The 20,549-nt window shown below is 47.9% G+C and overlaps 1 protein-coding gene across 1 annotated transcript in view; it reads left to right on the plus strand.

The window, feature by feature from the left end:
- Positions 1-20,200, plus strand: part of OCA2 (OCA2 melanosomal transmembrane protein) — a 147,591-nt gene extending 127,391 nt beyond the window's left edge. Inside the window, exon 24 of the mRNA XM_024561890.3 lies at positions 19,661-20,200. Coding sequence (XP_024417658.2) covers positions 19,661-19,745 — 85 coding nt within the window. The 3' untranslated portion in view covers positions 19,746-20,200. The remainder of the gene's footprint in view (positions 1-19,660) is intronic.
- The last annotated feature ends 349 nt before the right edge of the window (positions 20,201-20,549 follow it).

The following is a 20,549-nucleotide window of genomic DNA, read 5'->3' on the forward strand; positions in this document are numbered from 1 at the left end:
TAAGGGCTTGGTGATGATGAACTCCTTTAACTTGACCTTTATCTGCCCTTCCATTCTAAATGATAGCTTTGCTGGATAGAGCAATCTTGGATGTAGGTCCTTGCCTTTCATGACTTGGAACACTTCTTTCCAGCCCCTTCTTGCCTGTAAGGTCTCTTTGGAGAAATCAGCTGACAGTCTTATGGGAACTCCTTTGTAGGTAACTGTGTTCTTTTCTCTTGCTGCTTCTAAGATTCTCTCCTTCTGCTTAATCTTGGGTAATGTAATGATGATGTGCCTTGGTGTGTTCCTCCTTGGGTCCAGCTTCTTTGGGACTCTCTGAGCTTTCTGGACTTCCTGGAAGTCTATTTCCTTTGCCAGAGTAGGGAAGTTCTTCATTATTTGTTCAAATAAGTTTTCAATTTTTGTCTTGGTGCTTCTGTTACTTAAAGGGGCGGAGCCTTACCTGTTCCCTAGGGCGGGGCGGGGTAACTCTGGTCTCTGCGCTGTGACGCTGTACGTGGGGGAGGGGCCGAGAGGGAGCAATGGCACTCGCTCCACTCTCTGCAAGATTTCAATCACTCCCTCTGCTACGCACAATCAAATTGGGCCCTTCTGGTGCTGGTTCCCGAGTGGGTGGGCCTGTGCACTCCCTAGGCCCCTGTGGGTCTCTCCAACAACCTCTCCTGTGAGGCTGGGAGTTTCTCCGGCTGCTGCCCCAACCCCCACGGGTGTTTTCAATCAGAGGTTTGAGGCTTTATTTCCCCGCGTTGGAGCCCTGGGTTACGCAGTCTGCTTCGCTGCCCATCGTTTGTCCTGGTTTATCTGTGCGCGAATGTGGGGCCGCAGGGTCTGCTAGTGCTTGGACTGCCTGCCCCGTTCGTCCCACACTCCGCCCGTCTTGGTCCCACCATGGCCACGTGAGTCCTCTCCGCCCCGGCTGCCCATCTCCACCCCTCCTACCGGTCTGGATGAATGTTTATTTTTTAATCTCCTTGGTGTCGGACTTCCTTGCGGTTCGATTTTCTGTCAGTTCTGGTTGTGCGAGGAGGCGCAGTGTGTCCACCTACGCCGCCATCTTGGTTCTCCTTTTTCCCACTTTCGAGTTTTATATGAATGGAATTCTATGGCACATTTGCTTATCTTGTCTTGTTTCCGACTTTACACGCAATTATTTTGAAATTCGCATATGTTGCCTATACCAACGGTTCACCCCAGTTTGCTGCGGATATTCTATTTACTGCGGTTTCTCTCATCACCTCTCGGGGAACATCGGGCTGTGGGCAGTGGTTGGCTCTTACAAGTACAGCTGCTGTGAGCACTTGAGTGAGAGTCCTCGTGTGGACAGAGTTGTCCTTTAGGGTCGGGACCTAGGAGTGGAATGATTGGGGTATTTGGTAGGCGTGTGTTTAAATTTCGAAGAAACCCCCGAACTTGTATCATTTCGCATTTCCGCTAGCCGTGTATGCGAATCTCTGTTTTTCCACACTTTTGCTTACAGGTGTCACAGGCTTATGCACCGCAGTTGTTGCGGTGAGTGTGCGGTCCTCCACCACTGTTTTTTTTTTTTTTTTTGGTGGTGATAAAATAACCAAACCTACCATTCACTGTTTTTACCTTTTATAAGTGTACGGTTCAGCGGCATTAAGTACATTGACGCTGTCGTGTCACGTCGCCACCATCCAATCCCTCTTCAGGACTTTCTCACCCTCCCAAACTGAAACTCTGTCCCTGTTCAACAGGAAACAACTCCCACCCCCTGACCCTGGGGGTCACCGTGTTACTTACTTTTTTCTTTTTTAAAGATTTTATTTTATTTATTTTTAGAGAGAGGGGAAGGGAGGGAGAAAGAGGCAGAGAGACATCAATGTGTCGGTGCCTCTCGTGCGGCCCCTACTGGGGACCTGGCGTGCAAACCAGGCATGTGCCCTGACTTGGAATCCAACCGGCGACCCTTTGGTTTGCAGGTTGGCACTCAATCCACTGAGCCACTGAGTGTGTGTCTTTAGAGACCTTTTGACAGTTTGAGGAATTTGCCTTCTATTCCCGGTTTGCTGAGTTTTTATTATGAATGGATGTTGGATTTTTCAGATCTTTTTCTGTGTCTGTTGAGATGGTCATGCCTTTTTTTTTTAGTTTATTAATGTAGTGCTGCTTAGTCTTCGGATGTTACACCTTTCTTTCATCCCTGGATAAACCCCACTCAGTCATGACATATTATCCTTTGACTATAGCGTTGAATTAGATTTGCAAAAATTTTAAGAATATTACTTCTTTATTTATAAAAGGCAATGTTCTGTAGTTTTCTTTTACTGTTTTTGTGTGGTTTTTGTATCAGGGTAATTCTGGCCTCATTGAACAAGTTGGGGAGTTTTCTACTTTATTTAATTTTTGGAAGAGGCTATGTAGAATGATGATAATTTCAGCCACATATCTTTGGTACAGTTCACCGGTAAAGCCACCTGGGTTGTGGATTGGCCCTTATGAGAGTGTTTTTGTCACGATTTCAATTTCTTTAATAGATACAGAGCTATCTGTGTTATGTACCACTTCTTGAGTGACTCTTACCATATGAAATAGTCCATATGATGTTCTTAATAGACTTCTAATATCCATAGAATCTGTTGTGCTGTTACTGCTCTCATTCAATCAACATTCATACTTCATGTCTTCTCTCTCTTCTTCTGCTGGCCGACTGGGCTAGAAGTTGACCCATTCATTGACACTCTGCAAGAACTTACTTTTGACTTCCTTGCTATTCTGTTTTCTAGCTCATTGATTTAGGATTTGATCTTTGTTATTTTCTTCTGCTCACTTTGCTTTACTTTTTTTTCTAGGTTCTTAAGGGGAAGCCGAGGTCGATGACGGGGTGCTTCTGGAGCACAGTGTTTAGTACCACAGATCTCTCTGCAGGGCGCCTTAATGCCGTCCTCTGTGTTCTGATCATCTGTGTTTTCATTTTCATGCAAAGCACAGGGCTTTCTATTTCTCTCTGCATTCCTTCTTTGAGTCACAGGTTCCTTTAAAATCTGTTGTTTAGTTTCCAACTCATTGGGCATTTTCCAAGATTTTCCTTTCTTTTTTTAAAAAAAGATTTTAATTGCTTATTTTTAGAGATGGGAAGGGAGGGAGAAAGAGAGGGAGACATCAATGTGTGGTTGCCTCTCATGCGCCCCCTACTGGAGACCTTGCCTGCAACCCAGGCATGTGTCCTGACTAGGAATCGAACTGGCGGCCCTTTGGTTCACCAGTCGATGCTCAATTCACTGAGCCACACCAGCCAGGGTCCAAGGTTTTTCTTTAAGTGCTATCTAATTTAATCCCATGTGGTCAGATGATACCCTTTGTGTATTGAATCCCCATGGCAGCGTGTGAGGCCTTGTGCCCTGGCCCATCCCATCTGACCGCATCTCCCCCTCCTCCTGCCCCCCTCAACCATCCCCTCCTCATTGCTGCCTTTCTACTGAGTTCTGAACATTCTGAGCCCTTGGCTGCCCCACGCTTTTTATCCTGGCTGTTACCTCTCCGTGGGACTCTTGTCCACCATTCAGGCACATGGTGCCTTGTTACGGGCGGGACAGGGGCCCAGCCCTGAGCGGGGCTGCCAGGGGCCAGTGATAGTGAGTGGGTACTTGACTTTGTGTGGGAAAGATTTCACAACAGGGGTCCCAGTGACTGTGAGGGGCCATTTATTAAAGCTGGGGACAGTGAAACAAGGAAGGGCTTAGCACAGAAGGAGCAACAGGAGAGCCCAGGCTGGGCTGCCTTTGCTCACTGGGAAGCCAGAGAAGAGGGGGCCTTGGGGACAGGTACAGGGGGTCAGCCTGGGATGAGCTGCCGCTGCTCTTCACTGCCCTGGTTGCAAGTCTGGGCAGGTGGGAATCTTAGGGGCGGTCTCAGGGGAGGGTTCAGCAGAATAGTCATCAGTCTCCAGGTGTGTCCCTTAAGGGTCCTGGTCTCCACTGTCCCTGGTCAGGGACAGGGCAGGGGGTCCTCAGTCACTGCAGCTGGTCTTGGCCTCTTCACCCACCTGGTTTTGCTGCTTTTCTGGGCCTGGAGCTGAAACCCAGCTGAGGCCTAGATGTCCTCTCCAGGGAGGTGATCTTTGATATCTATCTGTAAGTTGCTCAGCCACAGAGTTCAGCTGTGTGCCTCAGTTTCCCTATTCTACTCGCCAAGGAATTTTCCTAGGTCCTCACTACCCTGCCTTAGGCTCACTTCTCTCAGGTTGCTGCTCCAAGCATCCTTTTCAGAGGCCACATGGGCCAGCTCCTCACAGCCCCACCCCTTCCCTTGCCTCTTCTTCCCTTACCACCTCCACCTCCCAGAGTGCACGTGCGCTCAGTGGCTGTCTGCTCTCTCTGTTCCCTGACCAGAGCAAAAGGCCCCTAAGGACAGGTCCCCAGGATGGGCATGGTGTCTGCATGCAGTAGGTCTTCAACGCATATGGAGCAAATGAGTGAGTGGCGTCCGCTGAGCCCCAGGGGCTGCTCCAGACAGGCTGGTCCTGCTTTGTCCACTCCCGGGCGGGTTTTTCCGAGAGCTTCCCTGACAACTGCAGAGGGAGCGGCCTCCACGTGTGCGACGTGGAGAAATAATCATGTTTTTAAAAGCTGCGTATTAGGAGCTCTCTCAGCTAATGAAAACCTTGCTTGGGCGTCTTCACGTCCAGCTGTAATGTGGATCCGGAGCCCCGCGCAGCTGGTGTCTGTCAAAGAGCCCATCTGGCTCCTTCTGCAGGAAACCGTGGTGGAGATGGGATTCCTTAAAGCTGCAGCTTTGGTTTTTGAAAATTTGTATTGAACTTATTGGAGTAACTTTGGTAAATGAAACTATGTAGGTTTCAGGTGTACAAGTCTACAATACATCATCTGTGTGTTCGCCACCCCAAGTCTCGTCCCCTTCCATCACCATTTGTCCCCCCTGCACCTCCTCTTCCTCCCCCCCCCACCCCGCTCATCGCCACGCTGTTGTCTGCGTCTATGAGGGTTTTTCCTTTTGGCTCAATCCCTTCCCCGTTTTCACCCAGCTCCCCTAAAGCCCTCCTTTCTGACAGCTGTCAGTCTGCTCTCCGTATCTACGAGTCTGTTTCTATTGTGTTTGTTAGTTTATTGTGTTCATTAGATTTCACGTGTGAGTGAGAGCATATATTATTTGTCTTTCTCTGACTGGCTTATTGCACTTGGCATAATGCTCTCCACGTCCATCCACGCTGTCGCACAAAGGGTAAGAGTTTCATCTCTCTTTCTGCTGTGTACTATTCCACTGTGTAAATATACCACAGCTTTTTTACCCACTCATCTACTGATGGGCCATTGGGCTGCTTCCAGATCTTGGCTACTGTAAATAACATGCAGCCTTGTTTTTATTTATTTTATTTATTTTTGAAAAGATTTTAGCCCTGGTTGGTGTGGCTCAGTGGATTGAGTGCCAGGAAGCCTGTGAACCAAAGGCTCGCTGGTTTGATTCCCAGTCAAGGCACATGCCTGGGTTGTGGGCCAGGTCCCCAGTAGGGGGGCGTGCGAGAGGCAATCACACACTGGTGTTTCTCTCCCTCTCTTTCTCACTTCCTTTCCCCTCTCCAAAAATAAATAAATAGAAGACCTTAGAAAAATAAAATAAAATCAATAAAAAATTAAAGATCTTTTCACCCGTTTACTTCTTATAAAACTCCTTTCTTTGCTCTGCTTCCATTTTAGCCCCTAATCTGTAGATTAAGATGCAGTGAGATAAAAGGACTGGAAGTGGTAGTGGCCTCAGGGTTCCTGCCGTGCCTTCCACAGGGGGACGTTTCAGGGAGGGTGGAGCGGCCTTAAAGAGAACAGTTTAGAAACGCGTGAGGAGGGCAGGAGAGGCCCTGGCGTGTGTCTCCATGGTGAGTTGAGGTTGACAGTGACCCCCCCTCAGGATGGGGTGTATCAGCTACTGAGTCACTGCTGCCCCTGACAATGGGCTGCTCACACAGCAGCTGCAGCCTCAAGGCGCGGACACAGGGGAAGTGTCGGGAATTCAAAATCATTTCTTAATCTGCAGAAAGGGACACACTGTCAGTGCACCTGGAGCGTGAAGAATGGCTCCTCACCGTGCGCCTGCTGAACTGACAGCGACCTGTGGTCCTCTCACACCGCCTATGGGTCTCCAGGGCCACGGCACCTCCAGTACCGGCGGGGTCCTGCGTAGGCTTCTGTGGGGATTTCAGGCAGTGAGTAGGGAGTAGAACAGGGTGGACGCGCCCCTGCACAGGCGACCCTGGCACCCTGTCTGTGCATGGTGGGCGGTCAGCATGGCGCCGATCCCGCCCACCCACAACGCCTGTGGTTTACCCTGGGCCCTGGGATGGCTGCTGGCCCTGGGCTTCTCCACTTTCCCAAGGGGCCGACGCACAGCTGCTGTTTCACGGGGCACAAAGCCTGGGGTTTTGTGCACACACAGCCTTCCTTCATCATCCTGGATGCAGCCTCTTTTTTTTAATCCTCACTTGAGGCTGTGTTTATTTATTTGAGAGAGGGAGGGAGGGAGGGAGGGAGGGGGAGGGGGAGGAAAGGAGGGAGGGAGGGAGGGAGAAGGGAGAAAGGGAGAAAGAGAGAGAGAGAAACATCAATCAGGCCCTGGTTTGTGTAGCTCAGTACGCTGAGCACAGGCCTTCGAACCGAAGGGTCCCTGGTTTGATTCCCAGTCAGGGCATATGCTTGGGCTGTGGGCCGGGTTCCCAGTATGGGGCATGCAAAAAAAAAAAAAAAAAAAAAAAGAAGAAGAAGAAGAAGAGAAACATCAATCAATTGCCTCTGGTACTCACCCTGACTGGGATCTGACCTGCAACCCAAGCGTGTGCCCTGACTGGGAATTGAACCTGTAACCTTGTGATGTACAGATGACACTGCAGCCCATGGAGCTACCCGGCCTGGGGCTCCATGCAATGTCTTTGAGCTTTTCTCTAGGAAACCAGTGGGGTTCTGATCCCTAAGCCCCTCCTTCTACTTGGCTCCCGCTGCATCCCCCAGCTCCACCCAGTAGCCGTGTCTCTGACCCAACAACCTCCATGGTCACTTCTAAGTTCTTTCCCAGGGCTGCGCTGCCTCCCCAAAGCAGTGCCAGCTCCTATGGGAAACCCTGTGCTTTGACAAATAATAAGCACACACCAGGTGACACTTTCACCTGCCCTCTTCCTATTTATGAGGACTTTGGGGACAAGTGTGTGTACAGTGCCATATATCCGGGGTCCCGCAGAAGGAACTCCTGCTTGAGTGTGGTGGGTAGGGTAATAATGTGGGTGTGATAATGTATAGTTTTAATTTGAACATTTCACCTAAAATGTCCTATGGTGTGCTTGAATATGATATGGTCACATTAGAGAAATACATGTTTAGGATTTTGTAATGAAAGTTTGTAATAAAAAGAGGTGTTATTTGTGCCGAACCCCTGTATTCCTGGAGCTTGGGCTGAGACGTTCTGTTGCCTTTTCTGTAACCCACTGAGCTCGTTGGTGCAGCCCCACAAGGGACCCCAACCCTGGCAGGGCCACCTTGACGTCTTTTTCGGTCAGGACGTTGGCTGAGCAGGGTTGGGGGTAACAGGAAGTTGTAAAGACGAGCCTGGCCCATGGTAGGTGCGATGCAAGAAACGTGCATTTATTTCACTGAGCTGGATTCTGAGGATTTAAGGCTGGATAACCTACATGGGATCCACAAGGGTGGAAGCAGAAATGGGTCCCCTGTGCACCCCACTCCCTGTGGCCCCCTCGAGGCTTCCGCTGGAAGCCCTGTTAATACGTGGAAAGGGTACAGTCACACCTCAGTGACGGGGCTGTGTCCCTGCCAGGCCCCCTCTCTGCACCGAGGGTGTTCCGTAGCCCCACTGTGTGCGGGGCTGTGTGTAGTGTGTGTGCAGTGTGGCAACGTGTTCTCTTCCCAGAGGGCCGCGGAGGGTCTCGCAGCCCACAGGTGGGCATGTCCACCCACCCGGCCCGTCCAACAGCAACAGCGTAGTCAGTCCAGGGAAAGCAGACGCGAAGGAACCAGAGTACCCCTCATTACATCCCCTTGCAAGCAGCCCCGATGCCCTGCAGAAAGATCTGGAAGCGGACAGACCTCCTTTGCCTCCGGCTGCTTTGTTCTGGGAAACTCACATCTGCTCAGGACCTGCCTTTCACAGGTGTGAAGCCCAGGGTGTCTGTGCGGGGGAGCACCCGGCTTTGCTGTGGAGGGAATGGGGTCAGAGGTCACCAGCCAGGGAGGGGCTGAGGGGATAATGTGTGCCGGGAGTGCAGGGAGCGTGTTCTCAGAGGACGCTGGCCTGCCTCCCACCCAACCTGCTGGCGGGCCGTGCCCCTGGTTTGCAGTCGCTACCTTGTTCTCCTTTGCTCATATCTGGAGGAATTATGGGTCAGGGGGAACAGCAGACATTCCCTGAGCAAATGAATGAATGAATGAACGAACGACTTGGCCACGACCTTCAGGAGACTTCCTGCTCTCAAACCCTAGGAGTCTACGGGCAGCAAAATTAAAACAAGAACTCCGGACAAATCTTCATAGCTAAAAAAGAAACATTTCATAAAACTTGTTTCAGTAATGCATGCAGCAACTGAAGGAAGAATTGCTATTTTTTTTTTTTTTTTTTAAATCCTGGACATCTTGACGGGAGAAAATCTCCAGCTAAGATTCATCTGCAATTATTTTTTAAATGGCAGACGGCTGTTTTTTGCAGGGTTTTCGGCTGCCTCAGGGCTGGCCGTGCGTTGGAAACATCCCTGAAGAGAAAAGATAACACTATCCTTATCAGATCTCGGCTGCGGTTCACCAAACGCGCCTAAGATGCCACAGAGCTAATTTGCTCTGAGCCTTGTATTTTAAAAACCTAGCTGAGCTATGCAGGTGACCAATTTCTGGTCCGAGTCAGAAGCTGTCTCGCAAATAAGATGCCTGAGGCTCTGAACGGCCAGGCCCTGATGGTCTGAGGCTACACGAGTCACTTCGTTAGGCCCGGTGCCCCTCCGCGTCCTTCGGAGCTGGCAGGATAAACGACATAAATCCATCCACCTTGCAGGTGATTGTGAAAAGCAGAGTTCCAGTTTTGCAAACGCCTAGGGGCTGTCAAGACTTGCAGGCGCCTCTGGGTCCATGCAGGGCGCCTCTCTTCCTCTCTGCCTTCCTTTCTAGACTCCGGTCCTTGCTGTCTCGGTCCAGGGGGACCAGCACAGTGCTTTAGGGACACTGGGGACTCAGGGATAAACTTGGCCTTTTTCTTGGCTGTTTGGTGGTGAGACCAGCAGAATCCAGAATGACGTAACCCAGGGAACAGGGGTTCAGCGTGATGAAAACAAAAGCTCCTAACTCAGCTGCCACAGCTGCAGGTCTGGGGAAGGTGTGTGTGTACTGGATGGTTCTGGAAGAACCACACAGAGGAAGGGCTGCGGACATGGGGCTTGCATGGGTCTAGGGGATGGGCAGGGGGCCCAGGAAAAACCATGCAGCCTCCCTTCAGGGGGGATTAAAAAAAACCCTCACCCAAAGATGTAGTTATTGATTTTAGAGAGAAAGGGAGGGGGAGAGAGAGAGAGGGAGAGAGACATCAATGTGAGAGAGAAACATTTAGTACCCGGACTGGGGATCGAACCCACAAGCTTTGGGTGTACAGGACGATGCTCCAACCAACTGAGCCACACAGCCAGGGCAAATGTGGGCACCACCTTTTTAATGAAGTATTTATAGATCACAGGGGTGGGCCAGCAACCTGGCTGTTGTCAGGCAGGACGCGATGACCTTCCCCTACTGAGAACACCTCCTGCGTTTTCCTGTCATCCCGTGGACCTAGCCCCAAGCCCAGCACCTTAAAGTCTGACAAACGGGTTGATGAACAAGGCCCGGTCAGCACAGCTAAGGACAGTCGCACACACCACATTGTGTGATGGCAGTTGTGCACGGTGCTGCCCCCTCTGCAGATGTAGGAGCTCCTAAAGGCAAGAATTGGCTTATTTGGTTTGCAGTTGCTCTGGGGCTTCTAAATGCGTGATAGTGAATGAGCAAGGAAATTAAAGGTCTTCAAACCTTTGATGTGATGGGGCCCCCAGTAATGCTTTTAAGGGGAGCAGGGGGAGAAGGGAATGAGGAATCGGAGGACCGGGGAAAGATGCTGAGTTGGGTCCGCGAGGAGAGCAGGGTGGGCTGTTTCCAGGCCCCGTTCTCTGAGGCATGACCCTTCCAGAATCAGAATCACCCGACACAGTGTCGGCAAAAACAATTGGCCAGAGGGTTTTTACTGAAATATATGGAATGAGTAGCGGTAGAACAAGCAAAAGATGTACAAAGAATGGATTCTTCTTAGCAATGGTCGCTTTAAAAAAAAAAGATTTTATTTATTTATTTTTAGAGAGGGAGAAAGAGAGGGAGAGAAACATCAATGTGTGGTTGCCTCTTGTGCACCCCCTACTGGGGACCTGGCCTGCAACCCAGGCATGTGTCCTGACTAGGAATGGAACCAGCGACCCTTTAGTTCGCAGGCGGGTGCTCAATCCACTGAGCCACACCAGCCAGGGCTCAATGGGCACTTTTATGGGAATTGATATTTCTGCTGTGGTTTTCAGTTTTGGCAACAAAATACAAATTTCTAGTATGTCCCTGATAAGGAAATGTGTGATACATACGCGGCCTCTCAACTTGCATTAGGAAATACCGCGATGTTCGATGGGGCAGTCTCCCCATTTTTTTTCTTTCGACGGCTGTATTCTGTCAGGAAGCATGACATAGGAAGATCAAACTGTCTTTTTTTCCTCTATTTCCTGTCGTCGAGGTTGCTCCGTGGGGACCCAGGCTCTCGCGGAGGGATACGTACCTAGTGGGACCCAAACTCGCTCTCTGACGCAGAACGGCCTCACGCTCAGCCAGCCCCTAGGGGGCCGCAGCCTCACCTGCCGTCGGTGGGCAGCTCATCTCTGCGGACGAGCAACAGACCCTGATTGGATCTAAATTCTTTTTTTCCTCCCGATATAACGTTCATGTATTCCCACCGAGAATGCAGTCACATTCTAAAGCGATGTCTTCTCATGGCATTTTCAGAATTTCTTGTTAAATGTTTCCTCGTCTTCACCGTCAACCAAGTTCATCCTTATTTCTCTTTCCATGGTTTCGGAGGTTTTCCAAGTTTTCATATGTTACGGTGGCATTCTCTTCCGCATCTCTGGCACCTATGGGCTCTGCCCAAATATTTCTCTTTGCTCTTTCGCAGGAACAAGGTTTCACAGCTGGATGGATTCTGACATTAACTTTCTGGCGTAGATCCCAGTTCTTGATGCACGGGGAAGCAAGGGTTATGGGTGGGAAATGGGTGACTTGGAGGGCTGGGGAAACTCGAGTAGTAAACATAGGAGTTGGACTTGTTGGAGATGATTTAGCTTTTATTTATAAATTTAATTTTCTTTCATTGACTTTTAGGGAGAGAGAGGAAGGGAGGGGGGAGAGAGAGGAAGGGAGGGGAGAGAGAGAGAAAAAGAAAAGGAGAGAGAGATCAATTTCTTCTTCCACTCACTGATGCACTCATTGGTTATTTCTTGTATGTGCCCTGACCGGGGATCAAACCTGCAATCTTGGCATTTGAGGATGATGCTCTAAACAAGTGAGCTACCCTGCTAGGTCCTAACTGAGCTTTTATTTAAATATAAATGGTTCCTTATCAGTTTTGGAATATATATATATGTGTGTGTATATACATATTTAAAGGGTTATGATATTAAAAAGAGAAGAAAGAGACAGGAAAACAGAGAGGCCAGGGGAGACTGAGCGAGAGGAAAAATTGGGTTCAGTGTTAGTTGCTTCTTCGAAATACAATGTAAGTCACAAGAGTGCAGAGGGTCTTCGATATTTTTCCCCATCGGCAGATCTCCAGTGTGGGGAATATCGTCAGGCTCGTGGCAGAGGCTGAAAAACATCGTGAAGGAACCAACTGTAGTAAATAGCTTTACTACTCAGCCTTTACTTTCTTCACGGGTAAACGATGCTTTTGACACTATTGCCCCCAAAGTTGTTTCTAGTTTCATAGTTCCGTAATGCTAACATCCAATATGTAAGTCATTTTTACAGTTTATAGAAGTGTCCTGCTGTCTAATACAGTCAATGATGCAGTTATTAAAGATGATAAATTACACAGGCCTGGCCGGTGTGGCTCAGTGGGTTGGAGCATCATCCTGTAACCTGAAAGGTTGCGGGTTTGATCCCCTGTCGGGACATGTATGAGAGGCGGCTGATTGATGTTTCTCTCTCCCATCAATGTCTCTCTCTCTCTCCATCTCTCTCTCCCTCCTTTCCCTTCCCTCTAAAATCAATAAGCATGGCCTCAGCTGAAGATTAAAAAAGTGATGATAAATTACACACACAAAAAAATAGATGTTAAGATCACCATTTAAATCTCCTGAAATTTGAAGATCTCAGGAAATCAATATCAATTAATGACAAAATGAAAGTCAAAAAACGTCGTCCTCTTTGAGCGATGAAGTCACGGGGAAGCGAATGCTCTGAGGGGGTCACTCAGCGCGTGGGGTTGGGGCAGTTTGCTTTCATATGTAAGGAGGAGGGACACAGGAGTGAGCTCGCAGGCAGAGATAAGAATGGTCAAAAACCTAAAATCCCTTTGATCAGACAAAGAACTGAAGGCACTGGGCGAACGGAACCTGGGAGAGAGAGTACCGCGGGCCTTGGGAGCTGTGGGGCAAAATGGCATTTCCACCGTGCTGCCTGGAATAGAAATGAGGAGTCGTGAGGACAAACGGCATTGGACGAACTGCAAAGGAGACCTTTATCAGTCAGAGCCCACGATGGGATGCTTTGTGAGGTGGCTAACTCTTTTGTCTTTTTACATTGGGTTTCACATTAAAAAAAAAAAAATTTACTGGGGTGACGTTGGTTGATAAGGTGACACAGGCTTCAAATGTACAAGTCTGTCATACATGATCTGTATATTGCGTTGTGTGCTCACCGCCCAACGTCACACCTCCCATCTCCATATAGTTGCCCCCCTGTACCCTCTACTGCTTTACCCTGTAATCCTGGAAATGTCCAATTTGAGACAAGAGCATCGAGAGAGGTTGGTGATGTGTTAGATGACCACGACGGAGTGACATTTACGAAAGGAGACACTCACCCCAGAAGACAGAGAAGGTACTTTTACATAAGGTCACAGTAATTCTGAGTTAGGTCAGAGCAAGAGTAGTTCCCCCTCGTACTTTTGTTCAGAGACAAAAAAACACAAGCCCTGACCTTTTCGTCTTCCTTTTCTTTGTACCTAAGTAGCTAAAAGAGGCTTTGGCTCTTGCTTTGTCCCTAACGCGTGGTCCTGCAACCTTATTTCTGCCCATTCCTCTTTAAAGTGTATCCCGCAGAACGCTGCTCGCTTGAAGTAACCCGGGACAAAGGACAGAGGGTACCCGGGGGCAGACCCATTTGGAAACACTGCGTGGTACAGCCAACCCTTGGGGAGCTGCCCGGCACATTAACTAATAGATTCCGAGGATCCTGAGGTTAATTTCCAAAGTAACCCGTGGCGTTCTTTAGCCAGTGTTTCTCAAAGGTTTTTGACCTTGGAATTGCATCTTGAAGGACACGGAGAGACGTACAAAGGATCCCACGTTGGGAAAGAAGGTAGCCTTTATGTAACCCACCCCACCGTACTTTAATGTTGTTTCGGCAAGTGCTGCCCCTGTAGCTTGTAGATACACTGCATGTTTGTACAAGAAGCTGACTCCCAGGCGTCCGACTTCTGGGAGATTTGCTGACCTTGAACCAGGACGGCATGCACCAGGCCGCTGTTTGACCGGTTCTGATGTCTTTATTGGAATGGACTGCGCTCCTGTGCACGAGGAAAACTTTTCAACCCCCACCCCTGATCCCGTTGTTCTGCTTTCCCTCCCCGCCCTCCCAGAAACCCCTGCGTGCGCTGAGAGGTGGAGGTGGGCTTCAGGACCCGAGTTCCGCATCACCTCAGGCTGCTGGCTGCTGAATACACAAACCATTTTTCCTTACACCAGCGCCTGCCTTTCAAGCACTGGCTTTCAAAGCGGCAGGCAGCTGGCTGGACCTGGGCTTGGTGTCGCTTACAGGTCCGAACCCTCCCCATGCGGCGTCCTAGTGAGGGACAGAGCTCTTTGTGGGAAGAAGCCAGAGCCCACTTTCAGAAGGAGGATGCTTAGTGGCCAATGGTGGCTGGGGGTGGGTGCGGGGCGGGGGAACAGAGTCAGCCTCAGGGTGCAGCCCACTGTCCAGGACTGACCAGCCTGGGCTGGGGCACCAGGAAGAGGGATGATGGCAGAGCAAACAGTCCACCTTCTCCCCAGGTTTTCAGGAATCAGACGGCCTGGCTGCTTTGATACGACACTTCCTTGAAAGTAATGGGGGGCGTGGCCAGGCACATTAAAAGGAATCCCTTTAAGATAAGGGCTGTGACTGTGGCTTGCTGGTTTGCGTGGTTGGAGCATCATGTGTGCCCCTAAAGGCTGCAGGTTCAATTCCAGGTCAGGGCACTTAATACCAAGGTTGCAGGCTAGATCCCCAGTCGTGGCACATATGGGAGGCAACCGATCGATGTTTGTCTCCCCCCACCCCCCACCTTTTCTCTCTCTCTCAAATTAATAAACATCCTCGGGTGAGGATTTAAAAAAGAAGAGTAGGACTGTGCTTTCAGCTACATTTCCGCTATTTCTAGCATATGCTTTCTTTTGCCGACGACTTTAGGAAACCCCCAGAACATTAGCACCTCCGAGCTCTAGTTGATTTCTGTCTCTAGAGCAATGCCTTGAGCCCCATCTTCCCTCCCGTAACGTGCGATGCTGCTGCAAAAATTCATTAAAGGCGCACATGCAGCTCATAGCACGATGCTTGGAATGTAATAACCATGAATGAAATTCCTGCATCTTTTCTTTCTTCTCCTGCAAGGGGCCTAATGTGTAGCTTTATGCTAATATAGAAACTCTCAAATCCCTTTCTTGCATGGGGTTTAGTCTTGCGACTGGCCTTTCCCAGGTGGCAACAGGCTCCCCTTGGTACTCGTCCTGGCTTCTCTCCGCCCCTGGATGCTGGTGGCCACACGGGAGGCTGTCGTGAGAACCCAGGGAAAGTTCTAGCACGCTCTCTCCCCTCCTGCCACCCCATGACTTCTGATGAGACCACATTTCTTTTCCTCCATGATACATAATTTTTAAAACATTTAAGCACAATGTTGTGGTTTAGAACTTTTATGTATTGATTTTTTTTTTGAGAGAAACATCAATTTGTTTTATGTGTTTATGCATTTGTTGGTTGCTTCTTGGATGTGCCCTGACCAGGGATTGAACCTGCAGTCTTGGTGTATTAGGATGATGCTCTAACCAACTGAGCCACCCAGCCAGGGTGGAAAGTTTTAAAGACCAGTACATTAGGGCTCTCTTTTTCTGAAGGTGCCTTAGGTGATGGATGTAATATCAAATCAGCTCCTCTTAGGGTGCCTGTCAAACACGAAGCTTCCCACCTGTCCTTTCTATGGGGGTTCTTCTGGTGTGGATGTGTTACCTGGAACACGGACAAGCACATACTGCCTGCCCGGCAAGATCTCTTCTGAACAATGCTGTAACCTGAAAGAAGAGCTGTTTGGGTTTTAGAACTTTCAGTAGACTCGACCAGTTTCAGATGCAGCAAAAGACTGATGCTAAAAGTTAAAGTCGACTACTGAAATCGTGTGTCCCCAATGCTCCTGTAACTGCGGTAGCCCTGAATTAAAAAAAAAAAAATGAAAAAGAGATCTGAATTCTTAAAATGGGGTCAACTTAATAAGGATTAATTGTGCTTAAACTTTGCCTCACCTGTGATATATTACATCAAAAGGCCACTATTTATGTATTTATTTTTAAATTATTTTTCTTTTCTAAAAAATATTTTATTTATTTATTTTTAGAGAGAGGGGAAGGGAGGAGAAAGAGAGAGAGAGAGAAACCTCAATGTGTGGTTGCTTCTCACGTGCCCCCTTCTGGGGACCTGGCCCACAACCCAGGCACATGCCCTGACTGGGAATTGAACCGGCGATCCTTTGATTCGCAGGCCAGCACTCAATCCACTGAGCCACACCAGCCAGGGAAAATTATTATATTTTTCAATCACGGTTGACATACAATATCATGTTAGCTTCAGGTGCACAGTGCAGTGATTAGACATTTATATAACTTCTGAAGTGGTGACCCCAATAAGTCTAGTACCCCGACGCCATACACAGTATGACAATACTACTCACTACATTCCCTGTGCTGTGCTTTATGTCCCCGTGACTGTTTTTATAACTGGCCATTGGTACCTCTGTCACTTTCTCCTTTTTTACCCATAACCCCCCTCCCCCGTGGCACCCCCTGGAAAGGCCACTTTTTAAAAAACCATTTTCAAAACTGGGATAGGTAACATAGGTAACATATGTTCAAATAGGTAACATATTCAAACAGGTAACATAATGATTTGTTATTTGTATACGTTGCAAAGTGGTAACACGTCCACAAAAGTGTACATGGGCACTCGCACTGTTACACAATGTTTGTCTTGTGAGAACTTGAAATGCATTCTCTTAGCAACTTTCAAATATACAACACAGCATGATTAGCTATAATTATTATGTTCTTCATTCCAGCCTATGATTCATTTACCCCATAACTAGAGGTTAGTACTTTTCCACCCCTTCCACACGTGTTCCCCACCCAGCCCCCTGCCTCTGGTAACACCGACCTGTCCTGTGCCTCTATGCCTTTTTTTAGATTCTATACATAAGTCAGATCATACAGTATTGGTCTCTCTCCGTCAGACTGATTTCACTTAGCACAATATCTTCCAGGTCCTCAATGTTTTTGCAAATGGCTGGATTTCATTTTTTATGGCTGAATACTATTCCACTGTATATGTTGTAACACACCTCCTTTCTCCATGCATCCGTCGGAGGGCACCTGGGTGGCTTCCCCGTCCTGGCTGCTGTAAATCATTCTGCAGTGAATGTGGAGGCACGTGTATCTGCGAGTTCCTGTTTTCATGTCCTTTGGATAAACTCCCAGAAGTAGAATTGCTGGATCCTACGTTAGTTCTATTTTTAACTTTTTGAGAAACCTCCATACTGTTTTCCATAATGATTGTACCAACTTACATTCCCATCAACAGCGCCTGATGGTTCCCTTTCTCTACATCCTCACCAGCTCTTGTTGTCTCCTGCCTTTTTGGTGATAGCCGTTGCGACGGGTGTGAGGTGACATCTTATTGTGGTTTTGATCTGCATTTCCCTGATGATTAGTGATGCCGAGCATCTTTTCAAGTATCTGTTGGCCCTCTGTCTGTCTTCTTTGGGAAAATATCAGATGATCTGCCCGATGTTTTCATCAGCTTATTGTACAAGTTCTTTATATATTTTGGATACTAACCCCTTATCAGATGTATGAGTTACAGATATTTTCTTCCATGCACGAGGTTGCCTTTTCATTTTGTGGATGGCTTCTGTTTTTGCCTTTTGCATGATGCTTTTTAGCTTGATATAGATGTCCTGGTTTATTTTTGCTTTTGTTGTCACATCCAAAAATTTATCATTGACACTGATGTCAAGGAGCTCATTGCCTGTGTTTTCTTCTAGGAGTTTTCTGGTTTTAGGTGTTACGTTCCAATAGGGGACCCACTTCAAGTTATTTTTTGTGTGTGATGTAAGCCAGGGGGTCTGATTTCATTCTTTTGCATGTGGCTGTCCAGTTTGCCCAACACCATCTATCCAAGATGCTGTCCGTTTCTTATTGTGAGTTCCTGGCTCCTTTGTCATACATTAATGAGCCACATATGAGTGAGCTGATTTCTGGGCCCTTGACTCTCTTTCATTGTTCAATGTGTCTGTTTTCATGCTGATGCCACACTGTTTTGATTACTTTAACTTTGTAAAATGTTTCGATCGGGCAGCGTGATTTGTCCAGCTTGGGTCTTCATTCTCAAAATTGCATGGGGTATTTAGGGTCTTCCGTGCTTCTGTACGGATTTTAGAGATTGTTTGTTCTATTTCTGTGGAAAATGCCATTGGCGTTTTGATAGGGATTACACGGAATCTGCATATTGCTTTTGAGTATTATGGATGGTTTCACAATATTAATTTTTCCATCCATGAGCATGGAATATCTTTCCATGTATTGATATCTTTTAATTTTTTTTCATCAATGTCTTATAGTTTTCAGTGTACAAATCAAATTTATTCCTAAGTATTTCTTTTTGATACAATGTACATAGATTGTTTTTTTATCCTCACTGAGAACATGTGTATTGATTTTAGAGAGAGAGGAAAGGAAAGGGGAAGAAACATCGATGTGAGAGAGAAGCATCCATCAGTTGCTTCTTGTATGCATCCGAACCAGGGATTGAACCCTCAACCCAGACATGTGGCCTGACCGGGAATCAAAACCGTGACTTTTTAGTTTACAGGACAGCACTCCAACCAACTCAGCCACACCGGCCAGGGCTGGATTGTTTTCTTAATTTCTCTTTGTTTGTTATTAGTGACTTTTGTATACTGATTTCGTATCTTGTAAGTTTAGTGAATTTATTTTATTAGTCCTAATAGTTGTTTTTGGTGGAGTCTTTTCTATATATAATATCATATCACCCTCCAATAGTGACAGTTTTACCTCTTCCTTTCCAATTTGGTTACCTTTTATTTCTTTTTCTTGTCTGATTGCTGACGCTTGGACTTCCAGTACTGTGTTAGATAAAAGTGGTGTGGGCATCCTTGTCTTGCTTCTGATCTTAGAAAAAAAGCTTCCCGTGTTTCAAAACTGAGTGTGGTATGAGTTGGGAACTTGTCACAAATGGCCTTTATTATGTTCCCTTGATCTCCACTTCGTTGAAAGCTTTTACCACGAATTACTGGTAATGTTGAATTTTATCAAATACTTCCTGGAACAAAAAACGTGGCCTTTTCAGCGACTTTCCTCAGTGACAATATAGCATCAAACAGTGGCTTCAAAGCATGGACCCCAGATGCCCAGGAAGAATCTGTTGGGATCTGTCCATTGGGATGGGAATTTGTGGGAACACAAGTGCATTGTGGGATGTGCACGGTGAGGGAAGCTTTCGCGTTCTCATGTCGTCTTTTGTGTTAGTGGCTGCCTGTCTGTACACCTTACACCTCACCAGATACAGAAGAAAATCCTGTTCGTCCACCCTACCTTCCTCAGATGAGAGCTTATTCCCAGCCCCACCTCTCAAGCTCCCCCAGCTCCAAGAGTGAGGGACTTCAGGGCTCGGTGGGAATCTGACCTTCCTGGGAAACCAGCTTCCTTGGAACGACCACTGGAAGCTGACGCAGTCACAGATCACATCCCCAAATTTAAGTAATGTCCCAGTAACACACAGTGACAGTGCGCCATCCTCAAGGCAAACCCTGTCAAGCCGGAACAGACTGAGGCTCTGCAAAGCCCATTAGAAACTTGCAAAACTGTTAAGCCGGTCCCCAATAAACTGGCATGCAGCGGGGAACGTCAGTCGAGGCAGGTGTCCACATCATCGAGGCAGAAACCACGGTTTTGATTTCTGATAATAAGAGTCCTAGGCCTTGTTGCGGGGGCAGAAGGCTTCTGGGGCCGTATTATTTTGCAACAGTGATAGAATAATCAGCTTCGGTCTCATCATCAGCCAGCAGACCCCACAATCCCCTCTGCTCTGTGTTTCAGGTTGGGCTTCCCAGTGATGGTTGTCTCCTCCACGGTGGGCATGTGCTACCTGCTTCTGGTCCACGTCGTGATGGGATGGAACTAATACAACGCAGCACAGGAAGACAAGCTGGATCCGACACCCACACTGGGAGAACACCCCCCAAGGCCGCTCGTGGGGCGACAAGGTGCTTACCTGGGGTGCTCTGGGCTGCAGACCTTTAGCACCTGCATTCTTATTCAGTCGATTGCCAGCCAACGGTGGCAAATAGAAGATAACTTACCCAAGGTTCCCCTACAGGGAGCATGTCTATTTCACAACACTTCCCGTCAGGCTCTGTAACAAAAGACAGGGACATTCTAACCCAACCCCAACGGCCCATGTTGTTCCGTTGGCATTTCTCCTGAGCTAGCTACAGCTTTGCTTCTTGTAATCACTTTTCATATGAAAATAATCAGCGTTCAAATCGTGCACCCTCTGCAGACATACTCTGCCTGGGACAGGAACAGAGTTTGTGAGGGAACGTTTTATGTGTAAAAAAAATAAAGTCTCCCTTGGTAAAAGGCCTAAGGATTGGTTAGCCTCTTCATTTCTTTTAGTAGTTTACAGTATGTAAAATTGCATTTTATGCATGTATTTTTCTCTGGAGGTTTAAAAAAGATTTTATTTATTTGTAGAGAGAGGAAGGGAGGGAGAAAGAGAGGGAGAGAAACATCGATGTGTGATAAATATATGAATAGGTTGCTTCTCACATGCGCCCCCTACTGGGGACCTGGCCCAAAACCCCCGACACATGCCCTGACTGGGAATCGAACTGGTGACCTTTCAGTTCGCAGGTCAGCACTCAATCCACTGAGCCATAACAGCCAGGGTGTTTCTTGGAAGTTTTTAAGTCATCGATTACAAGTC

This window comes from Desmodus rotundus, chromosome 10, assembly GCF_022682495.2.
Source record: "Desmodus rotundus isolate HL8 chromosome 10, HLdesRot8A.1, whole genome shotgun sequence".
In the NCBI taxonomy this organism is placed as follows: domain Eukaryota; kingdom Metazoa; phylum Chordata; class Mammalia; order Chiroptera; family Phyllostomidae; genus Desmodus; species Desmodus rotundus.